The 25,867-nt window shown below is 37.0% G+C and overlaps 2 protein-coding genes across 2 annotated transcripts in view; both read right to left on the bottom strand.

Annotated features, from left to right (window-relative positions):
• Window positions 1-885, bottom strand: part of spdef (SAM pointed domain containing ets transcription factor) — a 17,119-nt gene extending 16,234 nt beyond the window's left edge. The window contains exon 1 of the mRNA XM_082136509.1: window positions 644-885. The gene's annotated coding sequence lies outside the window, so the exon portion shown is untranslated. The remainder of the gene's footprint in view (window positions 1-643) is intronic.
• An 8,765-nt stretch (window positions 886-9,650) lies between these two features.
• On the bottom strand, window positions 9,651-24,465 carry ilrun (inflammation and lipid regulator with UBA-like and NBR1-like domains). The gene is made up of 5 exons (XM_082136541.1): window positions 24,192-24,465; window positions 23,147-23,301; window positions 21,384-21,581; window positions 17,006-17,310; window positions 9,651-11,228 (listed from the first exon to the last, which is right to left on the bottom strand). Exons 1-5 carry the CDS (start codon window positions 24,353-24,355, stop codon window positions 11,193-11,195), a joined length of 858 nt encoding a protein of 285 aa, XP_081992667.1. The 5' UTR covers window positions 24,356-24,465; the 3' UTR covers window positions 9,651-11,192.
• Between the last annotated feature and the right edge of the window lie 1,402 nt (window positions 24,466-25,867).

The following is a 25,867-nucleotide window of genomic DNA, read 5'->3' as shown; positions in this document are numbered from 1 at the left end:
TTTTAATGCTGTTCGCAATGCCTCATGGGATTGTAGTTCTGTCCCCCACTAAAGCCATTAAGTCTTTTATCTTTGTCTATTTCAAAACCTTTTTTGCTTCAGATCAAAGTTTGTAGTGTTGTGTTTCTCCTCATAGCTGATTGACTTGGTTTAACTGGAAATCCCTATGGGAAATGTGAATACATCTGCTGAAAAAGGTGGCACTGTTCAACTCTATTATGACTGTTTTCTTCATCTTTCAAGAATAGACAAGTCATGAAAACTATGAATCAACACAAATAGAAATATGGGAATGATGTAGTGACCAATAAATATCACGCAAATGAAAACAACCTGAAATTTCACTCTGGACGTTCATCTACCAACTTGATCCTGACGATTTTTAACACTGTCGTGAAAGAGGAACTAGTGCGATGATGCTTTTCTGCTCCAACACATGCAATTTCAATTTTTACATTCAAATGTTACTGATAGGCACAATATATGTGTAACCACCAAGTCCTCAAACATTCACCAACAAAGGTAATATTCAGTTAAAATGTGTCCAAACTGTTGACTGGTCAGTTTGCTTTTCCCTCTTAAAGTACACATAAAATACATGTAATCTGTAATAGCATCAGAGGAGGTATCAGTGCTGACTTACCTGTCCAGGTGAAGACAGAGTTGCAGGTGCGAGCAGGAAGGCCTTTCCTTGTTTCCTTTGGTTTCCGCTTGTTTCTCAAATGTGGGACTAATTCTATAGGCCTCCTACAGACTCAACAGGGAACACGACTGTGGAATTGTGGAGTACCACATTACTAACCTCAGTGACAAATACTGCTAGTGACAAGAGTGTGTGTGTGTGTGAGTGAGTGCACCTGATGTGGGTGTGCGCAAGACTTCATGTAAGAGTGAAGGAATGCCTGCTTCATTGACTCCCGCCGCACTTTTATACACAAGCCTTATTAAGGTGTGTAAACATTGTCTCAGAGCCCCATTCCCGGCCTGAAGGCGTTTGGCATGCCTGTCGGTTGTTGTGGACCACTAACCCCCACTCAAGAGGAGGAAAGAGACAGTTTCCAGAGGAATTGCCTGATTAAATGTCTGACATCCGCTTTTTAATCTTAAATGACAACAGTTATTAGAAATTATGCATATGATCATCAGAGGCAAATATGGCAAGATTGCCTACTTGTTTTATGCCTTTTATTCAATTTCAGTCCATTACTGTATGTGCACAAAATGCACAATAAATACATACTAGTCATTTAATTTACTTTTGTTTCAAAATAATTTTAAACAGTTTTAGTTCTTATTTTTAAGTTTTTTTTTCTTTTCTTTTTCTGTGTGTTCCAATAGGTTAAAATAAATGGTAAAAGTAAAATTCATGCAAAATGTCAGGGAGTAATTTTTCACTCCACAAAAAAAAAAAAAAAATATATATATATATATATATATATATATATATTATTATTATTATTATAAATTTTTTGGGTGGAGTGAAAATTTACTCCGTGACATTTTGCATGAATTTTACCTTTACCATTTATTTTTAACCTATTGTTTTTTTGTTTGTTTTTTATATATGAACTGGACATGATTTCACAAGATTCACCCAATAATTCAGAGGCAAAAAGAGACCCTAACAAGAGACCCAAATCTGATACTAATAAGATGCATATGTATAGAAATACATCCCTTCTTTTCTTTTGAACATCTTCTTTGTGTGCAGATGTTACGGTAGAGACATTTCACTGTATTCAAGGCGTTTCTGAAGTATATTTCTGTGCGTTCGAGCTTGTGAGATTTTGTGCCTGCGTCAATGCGCTGATGATACGTCTGCAAGCACGCAGCATGCCACAGTGTTTGCACAGTTAAACAGACACACCAATACAAACCACACACACACACACACACACACACACACACACACACACACACACACACACACACACACACACACACACACACACACACTTAATACAAACTTTATTGATGATAGAAAATGAAGAGGGCGAGTGAGCGAGAGAAAGACTGTATATCACACCATCATTTTACATGCTATTACACAGACTTCTTCAGAAACACTTGATAATGTTGGTATATATTTTACATGAAAAAAAAAAAAAAAGTGTTTAGAAAATAATCCAATAAAAGAAACGCCAATGCAACAAGCTAAAATAAAGTTATGCTGTAAATTGATCTTGTTTTACGGGTACTTTTACTTAAAAAAAATTTTTTTTAAGATAATATAGGCTATATAGAACATGATCTTACCAAATGGTGCACAATATCATCCCTGGATATCTACAACACTTTAACACGGGTTTCAATTTTATGTCCAGACTAGTGACAGCTGCTCAGATAAGAATTGGGAAACGCGTGGAATGTCTTGCACCAAACAAAGGCTTCCTTTGCACTCCTTCTCTGTATTTTTGTTTGTCTAGCACATTTCCCAGAGGGGGTTCATTTGCATGGCAGTTAGAAAGACTGCAGGTTTAAGATGTGCTCTTTTCACTGAAACAACTTGAAACAACTTTCTCATGCACTAGATAACCATTTATGGACAGAAAGGTTACCGTCGCCGCCAAAGGTGTCCGTTTACGATGAAGTTCAGTTGAGCCATTTGTCAGAACGTGCACACCTAGAACTCACCTGATGCTGTGTCAATGGTTCATTGTGAAAGAGCCTGTGCACATGAAACCCTCAGAGTTTGAGTTGGGTTCAGTCCATAATCCTTCAGACCTTCTCCATGATGGATGCTGCAAGCATTAGGAATAGTGCCTTTTGGGCATACGTTTATTTAAGTATGATGTATACCCTCATAAAAAGCTCTCAATTAGCAAATTTTGATGAGATGTAATACATGATTTCATTTGAAACCTAAAATTAAGTCACAACGCAGAAGAAGAACATGTTATGAGAACAAAATGCTTTAGAAAACATACAAATATTGAAAATATCTTCAAGAATGTCGACAACGTTATATAGAAGACAGTACATCTACTGTTATTATTTACATTTATAACCTAATATTTCACGAGAATTCACTTGATGGGCAGATTTCCAAAAAACAAATTATACTGATAAACATCGAGGGAGGACTTACACGTGAATTTAAAAAGGTAGTTTCCTCTTATTTTCCTTCCTTAGTTTTCCTAGAAGTTGTGAATAAAGAATAGTATGAGGGTACGTTTAACAAGAGAACATTATTTTTCTTCATCAGAATTTTATGTTCAATTCAAACAGTTACTTGCTGTTTTTTTTGTAATTGTTTGTTAAATTTCAGAGAGAAAATTATTTCTACACCATTTTCTTCTGTGTGCAAAGAGTGTACATTTTAGCATAACATTCTTTTAATATTGAACATTTCTTCATGATTTTATAAGCATGATTAAAAACGTAATATTCGTAAGGCAATATTGCAGAAATGATTAATAAGCCATATTGATATAAGCATATTATGTGCTTACTTTTATGCTTATTAAAATCATACAAGGCACTTTTGCATAGGCTGTTTGATTGCAAAAGCAACACATAGCCTGCTACATTTAGCCAATATACCCCTAGAGGGTTAAACGAAAATAAAAACCTGTTGCTACAGATACTTCAGTGAGTCATGCACAAAACTAAGATCACATAAGGTGAGGAGTCAGTCAGTGCGTCGCCATAGTAGAATCTGGTAGTGATTAAATGTAGCTAACAACACTTGAGATGCGCTGTTTTAGTCTGTTTCCACCATCGGCAGCTTGCAGTATAACACATAGGCTACTAAACACTATAGAAAATAGCTTAAAGTATAACGAAATAAAATTAAAAGTTAGATTACAGAATGAGTATCATTTGGCGCCAAACAGCTTCTCGCGTTCGCACGAGGTGGTCACCATAGCAACAGTAACCGCTCGAGCGCTTTCCAGTAGAACATCTAGGCATTTCATCACAAAACATAAGTAGCGTAATCACTTATCTCTTTATTCTTATACAATTTCATAAAAATTGCAGCATGTACGGTAGTTTTAAAACTATTTAGCTAGGATTCAAAAATAAAAATGTAGCTTTTAAAACCAGCCTGTGTTAAAAAAACAAAAACATAACTGTAGACTATTGTGATTTAGCCAACCAATGTAAATCTAATGAAAAAAGAAATTATGACAATAATTGTTTATTTATTGTTGTTGTTTTGTCAGTGTTCTAAGGGCTAAGCCCGCTGTTGCTATGGTTATTATCGAACGTGATAGTTTGGCGCCACCCCATGACCTCTGCTCCTCTGACTAACTTGTAATCTACCAAGATGATGTTTGACGCTGTTCCTTAAATTACATAGGACTAATACTCTAAAACTTTTAAATAACAGAAGAACCCACTGAAGAGATGCATGATGTCTGTCCCTCACAGCCTCGCTTTCATTCCCGTTAAAAATCAAAGATGGCGCTGCTGTGAATAAGGTCTATTATAAGTGCTCTATGAGCTTTATACAGCTGATGCCATTGAAAACACTGCAAGTCTATTCCTCACAACTTTACTTTCATACCTGTCATGGAGCTGCAGAACATGTTCTTGGATCAACATTTCAATCAACCAGTCAGATTTGAGAGACAAGTTTAAAGTTTATGTCAATGTTTAGGCTTACAACCAGGGTTAGATGCTTCAACATCAGTGCTATTCACCAATAATTTCCATCTGATTTAGGGATGACTTATGGGTAGGGTTAGGTTTTGGGGGATTAAAGAGTTAGTTCACCCCAAAATGAAAATTCTGTCATTAATAACTCACCCTCGTCGTTCCAAACCCGTAAGACTTTCGTTCATCTTTGGATCACAAATGAAGATCTTTTTGATGAAATCTGAGAGATTTCTGTCCCTCCATTGACAGCTACACAACTACCATTTTGACGCTTCGAAAAGTTCAGTAAGAGATCGTAAAACGAATCCATATGAATTGAGCGGTTTAGTCCAAATTCTCTGAAGAGACTCAATCACTTTAACAGATTGAATTTAGGCTTTTATTCACATTTAAACATGCATCAACGCACACATCAGTTGTGGTAAACGTAAGCTCAAGCATGTTCGCTTGACGTGGCGAGGTTCATTCTCGTGTTACGCATCACGTTTGAACTTCTGTAAGAACCAATGACGTTTGTTCTCACGCATCAAGCAGGTTTGGTTGAGCTTCTAAGTTCACTAATCCATGTTTAAATGTGAATAAAAACCTAAATTGAATCTGTTCATCATATAAAGTGATCGAGACTGTTCAGAAAATCAATTTATATGGATTCGTTTTACGATCTCTTACTTCATTAAAAAGATCTTCATTTGTATTCTGAAAATGAACGAGTGTTATGGGTTTGGAACGACGAGGGTGAGTAATTAATGACAGAATTTTCATTTTTGGGTGAACTAACCCTTGAAATTTTCAAAATTATTACATTTTCCAAAAAATGTAAATGCCCTGCTGACAGTCACAGTCCAGTGCTGATATCAGTGTATCATCAAACCACCCTGTAAACAACAAAGCTGACCAGGTTTACCACTCATCACACACCAGTCTTTTGATTTATCTGCATTTTCTGCACGAATAGTCCCGAAACACAGCAAAAGAGCGGTGTATATCAACTCGTCGTGAGAGTAAGATATTTGCCCTTCGAGACTGCATGACAGGTTTACTCACCATACCAACAAACTATTACACCCAACTGTGTCAATACCAAGTCTAAATTGTGTATGTTTATCCCCCACACTAGAAAATTATGAAAATACACGGTCTTGGTTGATCTCTAAAGGAAGTTGTTCTACTGAAATACACAAATGACAATGCCCTGCAGTCTGAAGTCTGAAACTTCCTTGTTTGCAGTTGTCGTCTTGGTGAGGCTTTAGGGACAATCAGGAAAAAGTTACATTTAGTGAGTTAAATGGGACAAAAATTCAAATTATGCAATATCCAACGCTAGTTTAAACATGGAAACAAGAAATGCTCAAGGCTCATTTAACTTAAATCAGTGTTTTTGTACTAGACCCCATTACCAAAATCCAGATATACCACAGAATTTGCTTGCCACTTCCAACTCCCACAGCCCAGACGAGTGCAGCTGTCAAACCAAGAGGAAATACTTTGCATTTGTTTAAGGTCCTTCCATGATCTTCCATGTTTGTCAGGTGGGTAATATCACGATAGTGCCGAGGCAAGTTGCACAAGACCTGAGATGTGAGCAAATATTTGCCTAGATATGGTCTCCTCATCCCAGATCAACACATCCCAGCTATGGTAATTAGTGTAAACAAGATTATATTCTTCCTGAAGGGCCATAGAACATCAGGGTTGTACTGGAATTCAGTTTATGATGAGAAGTAGACATGGTTTTGGTCATAAAAGGCATAAAAATATTAATCTTCACAAGTGAAATTCTGTTGCACTCATGTGGTATACCTGGGGAAACTTTTAAATTTGTTAAAAATCGAATTAAAATGACTCTCTAATAGTTCAAATTTCAATGATATCACACCAAGTAGTTGTTTTAAATTCCATGTTTTAAACGTTAAAGGAAAGTTCAACAGCACCTCAGACTTCAGTTCATACATCCACTAAACCAGAACAAGTTAAAAGTCATTGAGACTTCAAAAAGGAAGTGAAGCTAGTGAAACGATCCTGCATTTCAGCTTCAGGTACAGACATTTGCTTAGATATTTTATCTAATACAATGACATTCAGACTTTTTTATGTGAAAATAGAATTTGGCACCTGGACTTGTTAAACTATATGCCATACTACATTTAATTTAAGGTGTTTATACTCTTTAAAATAATGGTTCCAAAAGAGGGTTTTTGTAGCGACACCACAGAACCATTTCGGGTTCCACAAATAACCTTTCAGAAAACAGTTTTAAAAGAACCAGTTTTACTTACAAGGGTTATTAGTTCACCCGTAAATGATAATTATCCTATTATTTACTCACCCTCAAGCCATCCTAGATATACATGACTTTCTTCTTTGAGCCAAACACTAAATATTTCCTGGCTCTTCCAAGCTTTATAATGGGAGTGAATGGTACCTAGTTTTTTGAAACCCAAAAAAGCTCATCTATCCATCATAAAAGTAATCTATCTGACTCCAAGGGGTTAATAAAGGCCTTCTGAAGCCAAGCGATGCACTTTTGTAAGAAAAATATCAATATTTCTAACTTTATAAACTATAATCACTGGCTTGAGGTAATGGCCATATACGAGTCGAGTGACTTGGATGTAGGAGTTGCGTAAGCTCAGGTGAGAGTAGACATTTACAGTTACGCATTTGGCAGATGCTTTTATCCAAAACGACTTACATTATATTTCAAGGTACACATTTACATTCTTACCGGTTCTTGCTTTCCCTGGAAATCGAACCCATGACCTTGGCGTTACAAGCGCCAACGCACTACTTGAGCTACAGGGAAACCTTTGAACGCCTCTCACCGTAAAAAAACAAAAACAAAAGGGGAACAAACTCAAGCTCCTCTCACATTTCGCTTTAAAAATTCTCGTTTTAGACGTCTAATTCGTGACCGGTGTTTTGTTTTGCTGAATCCTTTGTGCTTTCTCGTTTCACGTCATGCATCGGGTCAGAGGTCACACTTCCGCCGGAACCACACTCGCGTAAAGCAGCCGTTACCGGAAACCAGTGATTATAGTTTATAAAGTTATAAATATGTATATTTTTCTTACAAACACGCATCGCTGTGCTTCAGAAGGCCTTTATTATCCACCTGGAGTCAAATGAATTACTTTTATGATGGATTGATGAGCTTTTTTGAACAAAAAATAAAATAATTCTTTTCACTCCCACTATAAAGCTTGGAAGAGCCAGGATATTTTTTTTTTACATATAATTGTGTTTGTCTGAATAAGAAAGTCATATACGCCTAAAATGGCTCGAGGGTGAGTCAATTATGGGATACATATCATTTTTGGGTGAACTAACCCTTTTAATATGAAGAACATTTTAATTATCTTTTGTGCAATGGAAAGCTTCCATGAATGTTAAAGGTTCTTTATTAAATACAATTTATTTTCAAGAATGTAAAATAACTGAGAACACTAATATTCATTTGAGGCCAAATTTTGAATAGGCAACGCTGGCCAGGACGTCGAACGCTTCAAGATGGCCAAATCATTTTTGAAGCAAGATGTAAAGGACAATGACTTAATTCTGGGAACAACTGCATTAACAAAAATCACACTGCATTCAAAACATGAAGACAGAATCATTTTGTTTCAGTGTTAATTTAATCATACAAATGTTCAATTATACATACAGGAAAAGGCTTTTCATATTTTCTCTCTTTCACTGTGCTATCATAGGACTCTATGCAAACTCTCCGCTCAGTCATACACCATATGCCACGGTGCAGAAAACCTCAACAGATCTAACAAAAAAAAAAAAGAAATCAGAAAAAAAAAAGACAATAACGCAGCAATGAATCAATCACACTTCTCACATGCATAAGCAACACCCAAAAAGAAAAAAAAGAGAAAGAAAAATCCAGAGTGTAATTATAACCCGGAAGGAGGCTGTGAAGTGTGCAGCGCTCGGGATGAGGACATTCACAAAGAACAGCTCAAAGGAAGACATGACTGATGACGCGATAACATCCTCCAGTGAGCTGTTTATGGGCCGAGCACTGGGAGAAACGTCAGTGTGTTTCTGTCCTTACGGCAACAAAAAATGGAAACCAGTTTCAGAACATTAACTTCTTTTATGCTTCAACTTGTGAGTGCAACTTTTTGGAATATAGAAGGAACTGTCCCTTTACACACTGCATAGATCATTTGCAATGTAAAAGTGAAGCCACAGCAATTCAAGAAATTTGGACGCAATGTCAGTATCCGTTTAATGGCGAAATCTTCCAGGTGCATAGAATTAGGCTGAAACGGACAAGAATTGCTTGACGTATTAAATTTAACAGGACATGGTGACACTAATCTCTTTTCCCTTGACATAAAGGTCAGTTTGGACTCTGATTTGCATAATGCTTGAGGACACCGGGGAATTTGTTTACTCTTTTCTTCTTAGTAAATATACCAATTAAGAGAGAGAAAAAAAAAATGATAGGAGACTGTTGTTAACGTTTTATGTTTTATAAATTGCCTAGCCAATGCAGCAAAACAGAAAATGGTGAGTAAAACGGCCTTTCAGATATATTTAGCAAGATATAAACATCCAAGAAGCTCTCCGTCATCATACCAAACACAGAGGCACGATTTTTAAACCAAATAAATTCCACAAAAATTCTTTATGCATTAAAATATTGTTGGGAACTTTCCAGCTCACAAATTTACCATTTCAACATTTAGCAACATCTCAGGAGAATTCAATTAAAAGAGAATATTTTTGGGTTAAATGCAGGCACTACCGCAGAAAATAATTGGTACCTTAGTAAAAATCGAAAAAACGGAGAAGGAAAAACAAAAAATGTGTATAGGGAAATGCCCTTACAAATGGAAGTAGTGCACTTGCCATATAGACTTCAACTGTAGACAATTGAATAAATGTCAACGCATTTTCAGTTCAGAGAGGTACAAATCGAAATCTCCCGTCAACGGAGCAACACTTGCATTTAAACCAGAATATTCCTTTAAAATGAACTCATTCTCACACTTTCCCCTCATTAAAACACCCTCAGCTCATTTAAAAAAAAAAAAAAAAGCGTAATACCATCGCAGGTCTAAGTGAACGGCAGAAATGTAGGACTGGGAAAATAAACCAGTGATGTGCTTGTGAACTCTTTAGGTCAGTAAACAAGGGAACCAAAGTCACATCTGCTTACTATCATCTCTGGTGGATTGTGTCATTATGAGTGGAAACCAACATTAGCAACTCTATAACTCCAGAAAAACATCAATGTAAACAAATATGAAACAGCAACAAGATAGTTACTAAGGGCATCTCTGACAACAGCTATGACTTGACCTGTATAGTGGCAGTACAGATGTATACTTCAATATAATGAGACATGATGTGCTCATGTACGCTGTACAGGTTGCTGGGTTTTTTAGTGAATCCAGAGCAGGTTTCAATAGCAATTTTGTAATAAACAAAACAATTACAAGTGGCTGGCAAAGGACCATATGAAACCTTTGTTGTTTCTACCAATTACACAATTTAACCTCCAAGTAGGCACATTGACCTTTTTTTTTCTTTTTTTTTTATAACTTGAAACTGTCCAGTTTGTAAAGTAAAAGAACATTGATGAAAAAAATTATAAAACTACTTGAGAGGCATTAATTCTTCATTCATTTGTTGATGGCTTTTGTGCATGGCTGAAACACTCAGTCGCACACATATTCAGATGACTCTCACAAACCTGTCAAGAACAAAACCCCCCAAGTCATATTTCACTGCAAAATCATAAGGAACAAATGAGAATTATACTTTGCTTAAAAAAAAACAAAAAACAAAAAAAAACAAAGCTCTGTTTTTAGCACCATTAAGATTTCCTTCATCGTGACATTATTTTCATGGTAATTAATAATGTGATATAAATACAAATATTTGGATGTTATTTCAATTGTAAAGTATTTATACATTGTTGTACATTAATTGGGTGTATTTCAAATTAGGCTAATAAAACAAAAAACAGTGCAATATTTTAATACAATCATTTAAAAAGTGAGAACAATGGGAATTACAAAAACAATCTGATATATAATTGTCCGTATCTATTACAGTAATGAGAATTTGGTGGAAAATGTGCTGAATTGTCATGAAAATAATGTCATGATGCAAAATATCATACACATCCTAAAAGCAGGCTTCATTTTCTTTAAGCAAAATATAAATCATATGCTTTTGTATTGAATTTGGGGTGAAAGGACTTCGATTCACTCATTCATTCATCCACCCGCCCTGCCGCTGTTTCTCTTACGCATTTGTGCACTCACACTTCTGAATTTACTGCTGTAATGTGACAATACAGATCAGAAAAACTGTGTATTTTTCATTATATCTCTTTAGAATTTCTAGCACGCATCTAAAACTAGCATTCACACATGCGTAACTCAGGTGTTGCTTCAATATTGATTTGGAGCCAAACAGATTTGTCCACACATTTATGTGATGTTGTGATGCATCAGGGGAGAGGGAGGGTCACCAAGTCTTTAGAGTAAATCTGTTCCTCCTCTCACTGAACCCCTGAAAAGGGCAAAAGCAGCAGCTCCGATGAGCTACCGGATGGTTTCTGTATCTTAAGACTGTCCAAACGGGAAGGGTCCATTAATGCCCTGGGAAAAAACAGAAAGAGTGAGATAAAACTCTGTCAAAACAAGATTAATTGTTAATAGATTTATACATTTGCTAAATAAAACGCTGTGCAATGGCTGTGAAAAACTTTAAACCGTGTTTAGAGGCATTTCTTATACCCCAATAAAATGAGCACCAAGGCTCTGGCTCAGGTCCCTCATCCAATGTAAGTCTACTATGGGATTCATAATAATATTACCACATGTATTAATATTCATAGGCGCCGATTCCGGAAATGGCCGAGCACCCACGAAAAAACATGAGATATTCTCAATTAATTTTAACCAATTAAAAAAATCGATTGAGATTCGGGAACATCTCTGATTGGTGGATCTCACGGTGATAAATTGCATTTTAAAGGGGTCATGACATGAGAAATCATATTTGCCATGATCTTTTGACATATACGAGGTCTTCGTACCATTAAAACATCCTGCAAGAGTAATAGCATAAAACATCCTTATAAACAAAGCATTTCTTTCTTTCTTTCTTAATGGGTGACATTTGCATACACTGGATCAAAAGCCTATAGAAGTCATTATAATCACTGACGCTGTCTACACTGGATACAGTATACAGATTCACAGTCACTATTGCAGCTCATGTGCAATAGTGAGTTGATGTTGAAACTGTTTTCTATGCAATGACGTTAGCCAATCATAACTGTCCATTTACTGACACGTCTTAAAGGATAATTCCGGTATTTAACACCTTGAGTCTATTTTGTAGTTTGTTATGGATGAACTAGAGTGGTGGACACAGAGATGTTGACGATGGGTCCTGTCTCGACTTTTTGACTCTTTTAGAATCGCCTTTGACCGCTTCAGAGTGGCTGTCTATGGGCATGCACGAACATGTCCTTAAAACAACCCTTAATGTTCGTTTTCAAAACTGTGCAACTCACCGAGTGGTTAGTGGTGTTCGTTGATGATTAAAAACAAATATATCGGCGCAATGTATGATTTCAATCCGTGTTATTTTCTATAGTGGAACTATTTTTTCAGATACCTCACAACCGCGTATAAACTTCTGCTCGATATTTGAGTCTGAAGCGTTAGCACACTCCCGACCACTTGATGGCTAAATTTGTCTCTTACACCCGATTGCCAATGAGAAATCTCAGATTTGATTGTAGGTTTTGCAAGTTCAACATGGGTTATAGGTCGAAAGTTGAATGAACGAGTACTTATGTCCTTTTGATTTCGTACAGGTTGAGTTGTTGTTGCCCATAACACGCTAGCATTCTGCTAATGAACGCTGATTGGTCAGTGAAGGACTGATTACGACCAGAGAGACCGCTTGATGGCATCGTGGCATCCGAAGCGGGACCAGAAAGAAACAAAACAAAAACTCATCTAGCACGTGTGTTTACCTGTGTCCGCTGTGTTGTCGATGCCTCGAGAGAAAAGAAAGTGCAGAGCGCGAAAGCACCAAAGTGACTGAAGGATTGCCGTGAAGCAGTATCTCTGGAAGTACGATGTGTATGACGTCATTGACATTTTGAAAGACTTTTTAAAGCAAATAAGTGACTCTAACACCAAGCAATGTGTAATTTCTTTGCATCCCCTTTCGAAAACAACATTCAAATTACTAGACAAAAAATTATATCCTGAGAAAAGGGGATTTTGAGTGGTATAGCTCCATAGACCTCCATTCATTCTGCACTCGTCATGTGAGCGCCCTCATATGGAACAAGAGTGGAACTGCAACCGGAAGTTTATCGAGTGGCACTTCTCCCCTCATTAGACTTTCTCTGGAACTGAGCAAAAAGACTACAACCAAATGTAAACAGCCCCCTTTTCCGTTTCCGGTAGCGCAGTAATAATCAACGAGCAATGAGTCCTCCAACAGAAATCAATGGGATTTTACAAAATGGCAAATAAAACACGACAGAAACTGTATTTCGCTACGCTAACGTTACTTTTTTTTAATCATCAACGAACACCACTAACCACTCGGTGAGTTGCACAGTTTTGAAAACGAACGTTAAGGGTTGTTTTAAGGACATGTTCGTGCATGCCCATAGACAGCCACTCTGAAGCGGTCAAAGGCGATTCTAAACGAGTCAAAAAGTCGAGACAGGACCCATCGTCAACATCTCTGTGTCCACCACTCTAGTTCATCCAAAACAAACTACAAAATAGACTCAAGGTGTTAAATACCGGAATTATCCTTTAAAGGAGCCGCGCCATAAAAACGGGTAATTTCAGACAGAGGGTCAGAATGAAGGTAGAAAATAATCATTTTTCCACATGTTTTTGTGCAAAAAAAAAATAAAAAAAATATTAACATTATAAGTAAACCTTAAGTAACATATTAAAATAATTGTAAAAAATCCATATCATGTCCCCTTTAAGTAATTAACTCCAAAATAATCAGGTATATAAGCGAGAGACGCGACAACACTCATGGAAAGAGTTTGTTTGGTTTGTAATGTTTTTGAAGTCCGTGTGTTTCTTTTCACGAGACAAAAATAACCTTTGGGTAATGAATTCATCAAGTGCATTATCGCATGTATATAAAGCCAGGACTTTTGAAAAACTAACACCAAGTATAATTAATTATGGAGTAATGAGAATGGTAAAACATTTTAAGGGGCATTTGTTGCGTATGTATGTGTATGTCAACTTGCTTAGCCCAGTTATCATTTCCTCATGGAAACAGAGGTGGATAAAGACGCGTTTATATTTGGTTTGTTAAGTATTTGTATTAGCAAGTTTGCAAAAAAACGAAAGACGTCAGTTCCTTTCTCTTCATGGGGAAACATAAATAGGCGCCTATGGTTAGGGGTTTGTTCAAATACAGGAGCAATGTAAGAGTTGTGACAGTAAAACACCAAGTTTTACATAAATATTTGACCCTCAGATCGTTGTTAAGGCAAATAGTCTCTAACCTGAAATCAATACTAGATTTACAACATTACACTGGGGAATATATGTATGCTCTGGGTTGGTTTGGGTGTAAGTAATTACCCATGAGATTTCAACTGTGACTTATTTGACTGGTTAATGACTTTTCAGCACCAGCTCACATGCTTGCAGGGAACTCCATCTTGTGGCCAAGAGGCAAAGTTTAACCCCCTCAAGGGCCTATTAAACAGCCTCTAGGATTAACATTTACAGACGTCAACCCCACAGTTAACACATCAAGGCCAAATCGGGAATGAAAAACTTCATGGGGCTTCATTAAATATTTCTCAGCCTTTTAACACTTGAAATACATTTCAATATCAATTTATGAAATGGCGTAAAAGGGTGTTTTTTTTTTGTAAATTAGGGGGAACAAACCAAGCAGACATTGTTAGCAAGCAGTTAAAATAATCCAGTTTTCACTAAATAAACACAGGGAAGATTAATATTAATTCATTTATATGTATATGCACCAATATAACAAATCAAATCTAAAAATTTTATTTAAAATATGAGCAATGCACATTTTTGAGTGAATCACGAGTTCTAATATTCATTGGATTTAACAGTTTACACCAAATTTATCAAGTCTAACACTATGTTTTTACAAGACATTATTAAAATAGTTAAAAACCACTGGTAGCAATTATTTCCCAGCCCTACTTCTACATATGATTTTCCATGAGAGCTGCATTTTGTTGTTTAAAGACCTTTTAGGTGTGTCTGAAAACAATATCTTTGGTGTGGTGCTAATCATCCACACAGGTCACACAAGTCAGCAGAGAGCCAATCAGCCCCTTCCTGCTATCTGGATGGAAATTTAGTACAGGTTTTTCAAGTATTCCAAGGAAAACTTACAAGAACATGTTGTTGGTCGGGTCTAGAACTACACAGTAAATTTCTTAATCAACACTTGTTGAATGATCACTCAAAAATGTTCATGCTGTGGCATTATCCACTTAATTGTATGATAAATTAAATATTGCTATTTATATTGGTGCATATAAAAGAAAACTTGATTTTACTGTGTTTTAGTGATTACATTAAACAACAAAAATCACCCTTTCAAAGCAACTACATAAACAGAATAGAGATACATATTAAATCATCAAAAGGCTGAAACTGTTTTAGCTGTATCTCCCAGTCTCAGTATCACACGTGTGCGGAATGAGGAAAGGTGTAACCAAACACGGTGAATCATCACAAAGTGCTTTTCTTTGGTTAGATGTCACAAAACAGGGCAGGGAACAGAAATGTGACGCGCTGTTGTTAAGTGACCTTCTGTGTTAAGAGATCATATGGCGGTCAGCACATTGAGAGCTTTCCAGTACAGACTTTTGGCATGAAAGCAAGATTTTGGGAGGGTGTCAAAAAGACCTGCTGACTGTTTCATCGTGGGGTTTTTTAACTAAATCTTGTGCTGGATGCATCTTGACCTTTTAACTTACCTTTGGAAAAAGCTCTTGATTTCATGAACATTTATAGCAGGTTTAGAGAATTGATAGCGTTGAGCATTTACTCATCAATTTAATCAATAGTAGTTGTATTCACTCATTATTTGGACATAAAACGTACACCTACAGCTGGGTGATATATTGAACTTCCATAATATATCTGCGACGATTTTGTTGCTGATATACACTGCCATTTATAAAGTCTGGGATAATTTTTTAACTTTATTTTTATTTTCTTACAAAAAGTCTCTTCTCTCACCAAGGCTGCATTTATTTGATCAAAAATACAGTAAAAAACAGGAATACTGTGAAATATTATAACAATTTAAAATAACTTTTCTGCCTGAATTTATTTTAAAATGTAATTTATTCCTGTGATCAAAGCAAATTTTCAGCATCATTACTCCAGTCTTCAGTGTCACATGATCATTCAGAAATCATTCTAATATGCCGATATGCTGCTCATAAATAAATATTTATGATTATTATCAATGACAACAGTTGTGCTGCTTCACATATTTGAGAAAACCATGATACATTTTTCTTATTCCTGATTCTTTGATGAATAGAAAGCCCAAATGAAAAATTAGAGCTGTCCTAGACTAAAGATTTTTCTAGTCGACTAGTAGTCATTCATTTAAGTGATTAGTCAACCATATTAATAAGCCATAAATCATAATCACGAGCCTTTAATTGCCTATATATATATATATTACATAGCCTAATCAGCGCTCAAGCGCACGCATAAAGCTTGCCAGGACATATTTTTATACAACTCCGATTGTATTCGTCTGATAGAAGATTGTCATATACACCTAGGATGGCATCAGGGTGAGTAAATCATGGGTTAATTTTCATTTTTGGGTGAACTAGCCCTTTAAATCACGATGCTGACTCGTCATCTCCGCAGTAGCTATTGGACGTGCCTAGCTGCCTATATGCCCGTTTCATACGGATTACATAATCGGAGAATATTTATTTTATTATTTACTTTTTTCGACCAAACCTCTTCTAGTCGACGTCTATTAGGGGGCGGCCCTAGTAAAAATAAGACTTTAATCATTTTAACCAGCAAATAACTGTAAAGATTGTACCATTGGACTAATTTAACAGTCTCTCCTTGGGACTCATGAGTGCATTAAGAGGGATTTAATTTATTTTTATTGCCATATCAGCAAAGATTAAAAAAATTGAACTTGACATTGTAATAAAGGGAGATTATTTATAGCACCCATGTTAAACAATAGGAGTAAAAATGCCATTAAAGTTCATCGCAGTCTGTTTCAATTATTCGGTTCAAAAACAATTCGCTCTATATCACCCAGCCGTATTCACACCCCATTATCATGCTAATCTTCATTCAACTCAATGAAAAACTCCAAATGGCAAACGTACCTGGCTGTAAGTCACTACTGATAAGTTGTTTTGGAGACCATTTGGTGTAATATTTACAGAGCTGTGATTGAGTCCATTTTGATCTTGCTGAATGGAGTCCAGTGGGGCCTCCCAGGGGCCCCCGGGGTCATTTAGATTATCCTCATTGGTGTCCTGCTTGTTCTTCTGTGGTGAGGCGAAAGGGTTGAAGCCTCCCTCCACACTGCGGTGTGGCTGCGTGTTGAACTCCGTCTCGAAGGAGGATAACTGCTGTGTGACGCCCAGCAGGCCTCCCTCTTCCACACTCAATATCACCCAGATCACATCTGCAAAACAACGGGAATGAGGTGAGCCACGCATTCTTCAAGTCGCCAAAGCTGGTTGTGGAAACTCAGAACTTGCAGAACTAATGCTCTGAATGGCATATTACTGGGAGTAGGTGATATGACCAAAATCTTCTTTGACAATATGAGAACATTTATTTCAGGACAACAATATACGCAAGGGATAATCCACGGCTAGCTGTGCATTAAAGGATTTTAATGCACAACGTGGAAGCAAAGAACCACCCAACGCAAAGCAGGAGTGCATTCAAATCGTTTAATGCACAGCCAGCCGTGGATTATCCCGCTTATACCATGCTTGCAGGACTAAATTTGACTGGAAAGGTTAAAACGGAGGTTATTTTCATCAGCTACGACTCGTTAAGGTTCCATTTATTTGATTGAATTATAACATTTATTTGAATGAATTAGCCTATGGAGGAAGAGGGAGAGGGAGAGGGAGAGGGAGAGGAAGAGGGAGAGGGAGAGAAAGAGAGAGAGAAAGAGAGAGAGATGTGCGTGTGAATTACCTGCATCTGTTCAGTGTTACTCTAGCAATGAAGCTGCAAGTTAAATTACTTCAAAAACAGCGGCGTTACCACCTCCTTACTAAGTAGTATAATGTAGCGATTCAGTAGCGAAATTAATTTATTAATAACATTTGCGAGGCAGCATTGACAACGAGTTTCTGTGCGTGCACGGCACGATTCCCAATCTCTGAGTGCGTGTCAGTGACGTGTGTGTGTGTGTGCTTTAATGAAAGAAGTGCAATAATATGGAAAAGTGATTAAACCGACTTGGAACTACCTGTGCATTAAACGGTTTTATTGCACACCTTCCAGCCAATCAGAATCAAGTATTCAGACAGACCATGGTTTAATCACAATATACACTGAAAAAGCTTTGCCGTAGAAACAATTTTCACTTAGAAATTGCTAGTAAATTTCACAATTAATTAATAACAAAGAAATGGCAAGTAACATTGAATTAAACATGATATTTTTTAAGTAGAAAGACTGAAAAAGTATTTTCTTGTAAAACGTACTCCAATATTCTTTGAGAAATTATTTAGTAACAGTGTAGTTATTTTATTTTTGTAATTAAAAATAACAACAAAAAAGCCAATTACAAACAATAGGACAAATACAATAAAACATATACAAATTAAAGATTTTCATGTACAGTAGGTTTATTTAACAATTGAATGATGTAAATATAAAACAGCATAGTCTCTGTATAAATTACATATAAATTAATAATTTAAAAGCTACAAAAGTTACACAGCAGCAGGTACATTAGGCTGCTGTCACTTTAAAGGGACAATGTGTAGCTTTTTAGGTATTTTATTATCTAAAATCTATATTTTTATTCATAAATATGCCCTCAATGGTGTACAAATACCTATGCCAATGTTCAGACTAATCCTCGTAAACGAAGAATTTATTATCTTTATATACATGGGACGGGTAAGTCCACGGAGGCTTCCATGTAGTTCCGCCATCTTGAAAAACTATAATAGCAGAGAGGGACAAAAAGTACTAGGCCAACGCGTTTCCACAACGCGTTTCGTTCAGAGCCAGCGTCACGTGACTGAAGCCAGCAGAAGCGGAGGAGCAGAGCAGTGAGAGGCGCTTGTCACTGCACCGGCAAGTTTAAAAGGCTGCACTGCACGGTTATTTATACACCGTTCATTCATACATACATATGAGTCACAGGATAAGGAGTCCTCGTCGTCGAAAAAGTCCAAAATAGATCGTAAAAGGAAACGTGACCGGAGATTACAAAAACAAGGGTTACTGTCAGGATAGCTAATGCAGGAGAAAGCTTTCAAAAGAGACCCTGAAGTTGCCTGCTTTCTTCTCGACAGGTAAGTCAATGTTACAGTCTTAATTACAAGCTTTTTTTTCATTGCTTGGTTGTGTACTTTATTATATAGACAGTCGAACATTTATAGTTAAAAGTTAAACAGGCTCTTTGATGAATAGCAGCTATTGAGTAAAGTAACGTTAGAGAAGGCTCTGATGATGATGATATCTAACAATGCACATACTTCAAAAAATATAACGAGTAAAGAAGGCATTACTACTAATTACCATAGTTAATGTTTTTGACAGTCAGTAGTTCATACTGTAACATTCTTTTTTTCGTTGTTTCAAGTTTCAGTTTGTTTTAAATAACAAACATGTTCACCCATCCTGTCATAGCTTTTAGGTACATAACGGCTACCGTAGATGCAACGCGCATTTGAAAAAGTGAGGCGCTGGAGAGCATTATTCGTTTGAATGCAAAATACAATTTCACCACTAGATGGGAGAAATTCCTACACAATGTCCCTTTAAAGCCGAATGCACAAATCCAATATATTAATAGACATGCGTTTCCTTTCTCAACCACTTACGTTCACTTAAGACAAAACTGACTGTGTTCACAATGATACTCACCAAGATGGGTATTTTGGCATAATTTTGTGTGCATTTCTCTGTTCAAGACGTGAAAGAGAACTCAATTTGGTATTAGCACAAACTGACTTTTCTTTTGTGTCTTGTTGCACTTGAATGGTTAAATAAATCACTTAAATGTTTAAAGGTACGCTGTGTAGGAATTTCTCCCATCTAGCAGTGAAATTGTATTTTGCATTCAAACGAATATAGTGCTCTCTAGCGCCTCGCTTTTTCAAATGCGTGTTGCAACTAAGGTAGCCGTTCTGTACCAAGAAGCTATGACAACATGTCTTCCAATAGCACTTCATCGAGTTTAACTATACATGTTCTACTGCTATGCTGCCTATATAATGAATTACACAACCAAGCAAAGAAAAAAAGCTTGTAATTTAGGCCGTAACATTGACTTGCCTGTCGAGAAGAAAGTAGGCAACTTCAGGGTCCCTTTCAAAGTATTTCTCCTTCATTAGCTCTTTCCACCTGGGAAAAGCTATCCCGATATTTACCCTCGGTTTTTTAAAGCAGAACTATGCAGCTTTGCTCGCGGGTTTCTCTATAGAGCTCCCCCTACAGCTTCGGAATAGATATTAGACAACACTGTCGTCAAAACTCGTTGGCGACTCTTCCCCCCTACCATCTTCTCCCGCTGGTCATGTGCATTTGTTTTCAAAGAACCCGGCGAACGCACGGAGCCATGTCCACTGAGGTGTGTATGATACACAGAAGTCTAGCAAATAAATGTTTAGATAGTGTATGTGTGCAGTGCCGTAAAGCAATTCGTTACATCGCGAGACCTGATATCACGCGATACTTCCTGACGCTGAGGCCGGCGGCCCAAAGTTGCAAGTGTGGTTTTTCCGCTCACAGGCGCTCGGGGGTGCGAGACAACCACCATTCAACCCGAAAAATGTCATATAACCATTCCAATGACTCCGAAGCTGTTAGTTTAAGGTAAAAAAGTTACTTAGTTCACCTTTAATTCGCCGGTAACGTTTCCGGTAACGTTTAAATTAATTTTTTTGCTTTTTTGGCGACAAGGATTCCTTCTCCTGTGACTCGGCATAAGTATGTTCCTGCATTATGAAGTACCGTGCAGTGCAGCCTTTCAAATTTGCCGGGGCATTGACAAGCGCCTCTCACTGATCTCCTTGTCCGTTTCAGCTGGTTTCAGTCACGTGACGCTGGCTCTGAACGAAAACGCGTTGAGGTAGGCTAGTGCTTTTTATCCCTCTCTGCTATTATAGTTTTTCAAAATGGCGGAACGACACGCAAGCCTCCTTGGACTTACCCGTCCAATGTAAATAAAGATAAGAAACTCTTCGCTTACGAGGAGAAGTCAGATCATTGGTAGAGGTAATTTTACACCAATGATGACATATTTATGAATAAAGACATTGATTTTAGCTAATAAAATACTTAAACTACACAGTGTACCTTTAAATTGGCAAGACATAAAAACACAGTATGCACTACGCAGAAAGAAAATAATATGAGGATGACTAAATGACTACAGTGTTTTTATTTTTGGGTGAACTATCCCTTTAAAACGCTCATTGCATCATTTTTTTAAATAGTTGTTTCTTTAGCTCAATGTCATGAAAATGTTGCCTGTTACTTTTATCGTTTGCGTCTCACCTCCATAGAATAGTCCGGTGGCTGTGCACATCCTCCACTGGCCTTGGTACATGCCAGGAACGGCTGGGCTGCGCATCTGCACGCTCACGTCTGAGATCTCCTGCGGGTCCAGAGACCGCACCATCACCATGTTCACATGACCAAACTGATCCCCACCAACATACTTCAGACACACACCCGGGGGCCACGACTCTGTACCTGCAAAGCACAAAGACAGGAATGACATTAGACAATCCGAGAGCTTTTCTGTCCCTCCACTGACAGCTACGCAACTCAGAGCCGATCCTGACCTCCCTGGGGCCCTAAGCAAAATTCTGTTTAGGGGCCCTCATACCTGACCCGTGAGCCATGAACTATTTGCCATTGCCACACAGTCACACCTGACACCCCAGTGTTCCCACTACAATCCCTCCTTTAACTAGTTCTAGTGAAAATGTAATTCCTGATATCAGAAGACATTGTTACTAGTAAAAAGTTAATTCTTAATATCAAGAATTCACATTTTAAATAGTACAAATTGAATTATTGATATCAAAAATGCATATCCTGTGAATGAATAAAAGCTAAAATGGCACCATAGCATGTCACTGTGTTTTTAAATGATAAAAGTAATTCTTGATACTCTTGATTCTTGATGGTTATTATTTACTGAGGGATGTGCATCCATATTGACCAGAATCTCCAGCCAATCAACATTTTAAATTCAATGGAGCCTATCAATAATCAATGTCAATACATTGCTTTCCATATTGCATTAGTGCAGAGTTGTAACTAAACCTTGACTTAGCGACTAGATAATCATCGTCTTGTTTTAAAACTATAATGAGGAGTGCCATCACGCCCATATTGTACTGGTCCCAACTCACAACAGATGTTTCTGCTGGAAAGTGCGCGTTTCATTTCATGCACGTTCATATGATCGCATGTTAACGCGCGACGCGGTTATCTTTTCCGAGCTGCAGTTTATAAACAAACACCGTTGTCCTTTGTCGTTTATTAAACATAATAAATCAACGCACATCAACTTCTACACAAGTGCACACAAGTCTACCTGATAACTGTTGGGGGGAGGCGGGGCCTTGAGTAATTTGCGGGGCCCTACGCACCTTGCGTAGTGTGCGTATAGGGCTGATCGGCTCTGACGCAACTACCACTTTCAAGCCCCAGAAAGATAGTGAAGACATCATAAAATTAATCCATGTCACTCCAGTGGTTTAACCTCAATTTCATGAAGCGATGCAAATGCTTTGTTTGCGCAAAAACAAAACAATTGACCACTTTATTAATTATTAACCACTTTATCAATCTATTAATCAAATTATTAATCGCCAACGTGCGTTCACAAGAGCACCACGACGCATGAATGTTGTTGACACGAGAGTAGATGTTGTTGCGTGAATGCGCACTGGAAATTTATATTTTATAAATAAAGTGGTAAATTATGTTTTTTTGCACAAATGAACGAATGTCTTACGTGTGATGGGAAGTACTTAATTTGATAGTTTTCTTTTATTAGTTCACATAAAAATTTAAAGTCTGTCATTAACCAATATAAAAATGAAATACAGTCAATCATGGTTTATTACAGTGCAAAATGACCATCGAACACATTTCTTTTGGACATTATATGTTTTCCCACAAGATTCCACTATGAAATGTGTAATGTCTGTGCTTGCATGCAAATATAACAACTTCAGTGTAGGTTTGGGTCATTAAACATTCAGCCTTTTCATATCTACAACCAGAACAAACAAAAAACTCACCCGTATTCTGTATCCTCCATGTCTTTGTGAACTGTGTGTCAGGAGGAACGGATTCCCCCTCTCCAATCGTCACATCTTCCACAAAAGACATTGACGGCGTGTTGATATTTGGACTCTCAAAGTCATAATATGCACCAATAGCTGCTTGAAGGTTCCTAATAAGGCACAAATACAGACAGATCAACATGGGAGATTTAACCACAATTTAACAACCAAGAGCAAAACAACATGTGTATAATATATACAAGATGTATAAAGTGGCCAGAATGTAAAGTCATGTTCAAAACAAAAGAAGGGAGGGACAAACTAGTGTTGGCCTGTGTGTAAGACCTCAGATGAAAGTACACTCGTGTATTACATAACTCTGGAGTAAACTTAACAATAGGCTTTCCATGTCAACAAACACCAAGTTTACGCAAAGAAGCAACATACAAACACTTAGTGTAACGTTACTGTTTTTACAAATGAATACTATTATATCACTGTCGTTAAGCAAAACGGTATTTTAGAGGAGTCGTGACTGAGCAACATTAAACAATGTCTGTGGCTCAAAACATAGTGAGACCCCTACATAGACAGCACTTTGAAAGCACGACCCTACTCGGCAGCATTTCAGGTCAAAAAAAAAAAAAAAAAAAAAATGCTGCTTAGATAGGGAACTCACAAGGATTTGAAACACAACCACTGTAGTAGCGAGCTACTAGCACAAACAAGCTACATGTTTGACAACTGACATAAATGAAACAAACCACATAATTAAAGAACATGTTTGAGGAAATGAATTTTAAAGAGGACGACTGTCTAAAATATTACTTCTATAGTTCATGAGGGCCGAAATGCTACATTTGATTTCTTTGTAAACAGTCAATTAGCTATTAGCTTGTTGTCTTTTTCGCTTCAGCTTTATTTGAACTCTACGGGGCTCATGACAACTGTCCTCGCGGAGCTATTTTTGACATGTAACGCATTTTAACGCATGAAATCACAGTGGTAAACTCTTTATGTTCAGTTCAGCAGTAGGCCGCAGCCGAGTCCCCGGACTCACCAGTTGGTCATGTCCAGGAAGAAGGCGCAGCCAGCCGGGTTGAGCTGAAAACCCAGCAGCCTCTGAAACTCCGAGATGAGGACATCTTTATCCGTTGTGCCCATGCAGCTGAATTTTTGCATGAGCTCCGGATCCAGGTCTATGTCCATGCCCTCCATGAGCATGCGGCTGTCCCGGGGATAAGTTTTAATTGAGTCCGAGGCCTTCTCCAGTCATAACAAGCGACCCGATAACAAGCAGAGTACGCATGGCTGCGGGCGGGGCGTGACGTCACGCGCGACGTAACTATGGTGCGGGGGAACGTCAGCTGTTGCTATTCGACTGCGGCGTGTCGTAATCCGAAGCACACAAACCAGTGGGCCTGTTGTAGTACCAAGGTAATACTATATATGCAACTATATTACATTTAATTATTCAAAAATAAAAAAAAAACTTCAAAAATATGTCCAACAAGCCATGTTATTAACATGGCACGTGCTCAATAAGTGTTAATAAAAAAGTACTATGGCCATGTTTTTTGGACATGGTATTGTGGTATTACATGGTTTGATTTGTGCACACTTTATTCTGTGTAATGGAGTGCATATGTATGTATAAACTGTGATCTAAAATAACAACACTGTTTTCCAATTACGCAGCTAAGAAATCCAATGCACATCGGATTTTTTTATTTAATGGTTTTAAAAGTTATTACCATTCTATTACACATATTATATATGGTTTTAATTAAATATCAAAACAAATTAATTATTGTATTTCATTATTAAAATAAATTATTTATTTATTTAATTAATTGTTGTATTTAATTATTTAAAAGTCTAACCCTGTTACCCATGGCAGTACCATGGTAATAATGTTATTCTGTATAGTGTTTAATGTGCATTGAATTTCCTAGCGGCATAATTGGAGCACAGTGCTGTTATTTTAGATCAAAGTTTCTTAGAGAACGACCCTACTACTTGCATCATGTAAAATGAAAAGCCAGGCCCACCAGCCTGTGTGTGAGAGTCTCAGTAACATGATTAGCCAGCCTGTCAGTAATAATAAGGTCAGGCCTTGGATCTAGTGGCCATCGCTGTGTCAGCTAGTGTGAGATGACAAGGAGGACTAAGATAACTAACCAACAGGAGACAAAGAAGTGAGTAAAGGGTGTGTCTGTTTTCAAATATTTTGTGCTTGCATGCTCAATTTAACATTTAACAAGGTTTCGCTCTGGAGATGATGTGGGCTGTGCAGATATTATTCTAGAACACTTGCATCGCTGGGTTTGTAATATACTTTTGTACAAAAGCATGTAATGTTGGAATACCTTTTGTGGTGTAAGTTTGAACTTAAATAATATTTTATTATCATTACTATATATATTGTATTATTTAAATTACATGATTACATGATTATTTTATTTTTATTTTATTATTAAATAAAATTAGTAAAGATTTTAGAAGTTTTAACATGTTGTTCTAAACTGAACTTTAATAATCTAATAACATTTAACTAAAGTTTAATTATTTAATGGAAATTTTAATAATTTAATGAAATGTACATTTTATTCTTGCATTATTATAATTATTTTATTATTAAATTTAATTAGTCTTGCATTATTATAATTATTTTATTATTACATTTAATTATTTAGTAAAGAGTAAAGACCTTGAATTGATACGAATTGAGCGCTT

This window comes from Leuciscus leuciscus (assembly GCF_965113295.1).
Source record: "Leuciscus leuciscus genome assembly, chromosome: 14".
Lineage (NCBI taxonomy): Eukaryota > Metazoa > Chordata > Actinopteri > Cypriniformes > Leuciscidae > Leuciscus > Leuciscus leuciscus.
Note: the sequence above shows the minus strand (reverse complement) of the source record. Positions and strands in the feature narration are given on the sequence as shown.